The following is a 374-nucleotide window of genomic DNA, read 5'->3' on the forward strand; positions in this document are numbered from 1 at the left end:
GCCCTCCCCTGCTTCCAGGTGAGGAGGCCCCTGCAGGGCCTTGGCAGTGGGGGCTTCGTGGCCGTCTCCGTTTGCTGCAGCAGCAGCAGCGGTTCCCTTGGGGGCGGCGGGAGCGCGCTGCTGCTGCTGCTGCTGCTGCTGCTTGAGCAGCAGCAGCTGCTGCTGCTGCGGGGGGGGCTTGAGGGGAGCCCCCAAAGCCGACATTGCTGACAGCAACAAAGTGGGACTTCCCTGAGGCTCTGCGGGCCCAGGGGCCCCCTCTAGGGCCGGAGAGACTGCAGGGGAATCTGCAGAAGAGCTGCTGCTGCAGCAGCGGGGGCCCCCGAAGAGTGGCGGCAGCAGCAAAGCCTTTAGCTGCTGCGCCACGGGGGAGG

The 374-nt window shown here is 69.0% G+C and overlaps 1 protein-coding gene across 1 annotated transcript in view; it reads right to left on the reverse strand.

Annotated features, from left to right (window-relative positions):
* ETH_00043865 (uncharacterized protein) overlaps nucleotides 1-204 on the reverse strand; it is a gene marked incomplete at both ends in the record, with an annotated part of 468 nt that extends 264 nt beyond the window's left edge. The window contains one exon of the mRNA XM_013373788.1: nucleotides 1-204. Within this exon, the coding sequence (XP_013229242.1) occupies nucleotides 1-204 (204 nt within the window).
* Nucleotides 205-374: the final 170 nt, after the last annotated feature.

Source organism: Eimeria tenella, genomic scaffold (genome assembly GCF_000499545.2).
Source record: "Eimeria tenella Houghton genomic scaffold, Eth_scaff1735, whole genome shotgun sequence".
Classification (NCBI taxonomy): Eukaryota; Apicomplexa; class Conoidasida; order Eucoccidiorida; family Eimeriidae; genus Eimeria; species Eimeria tenella.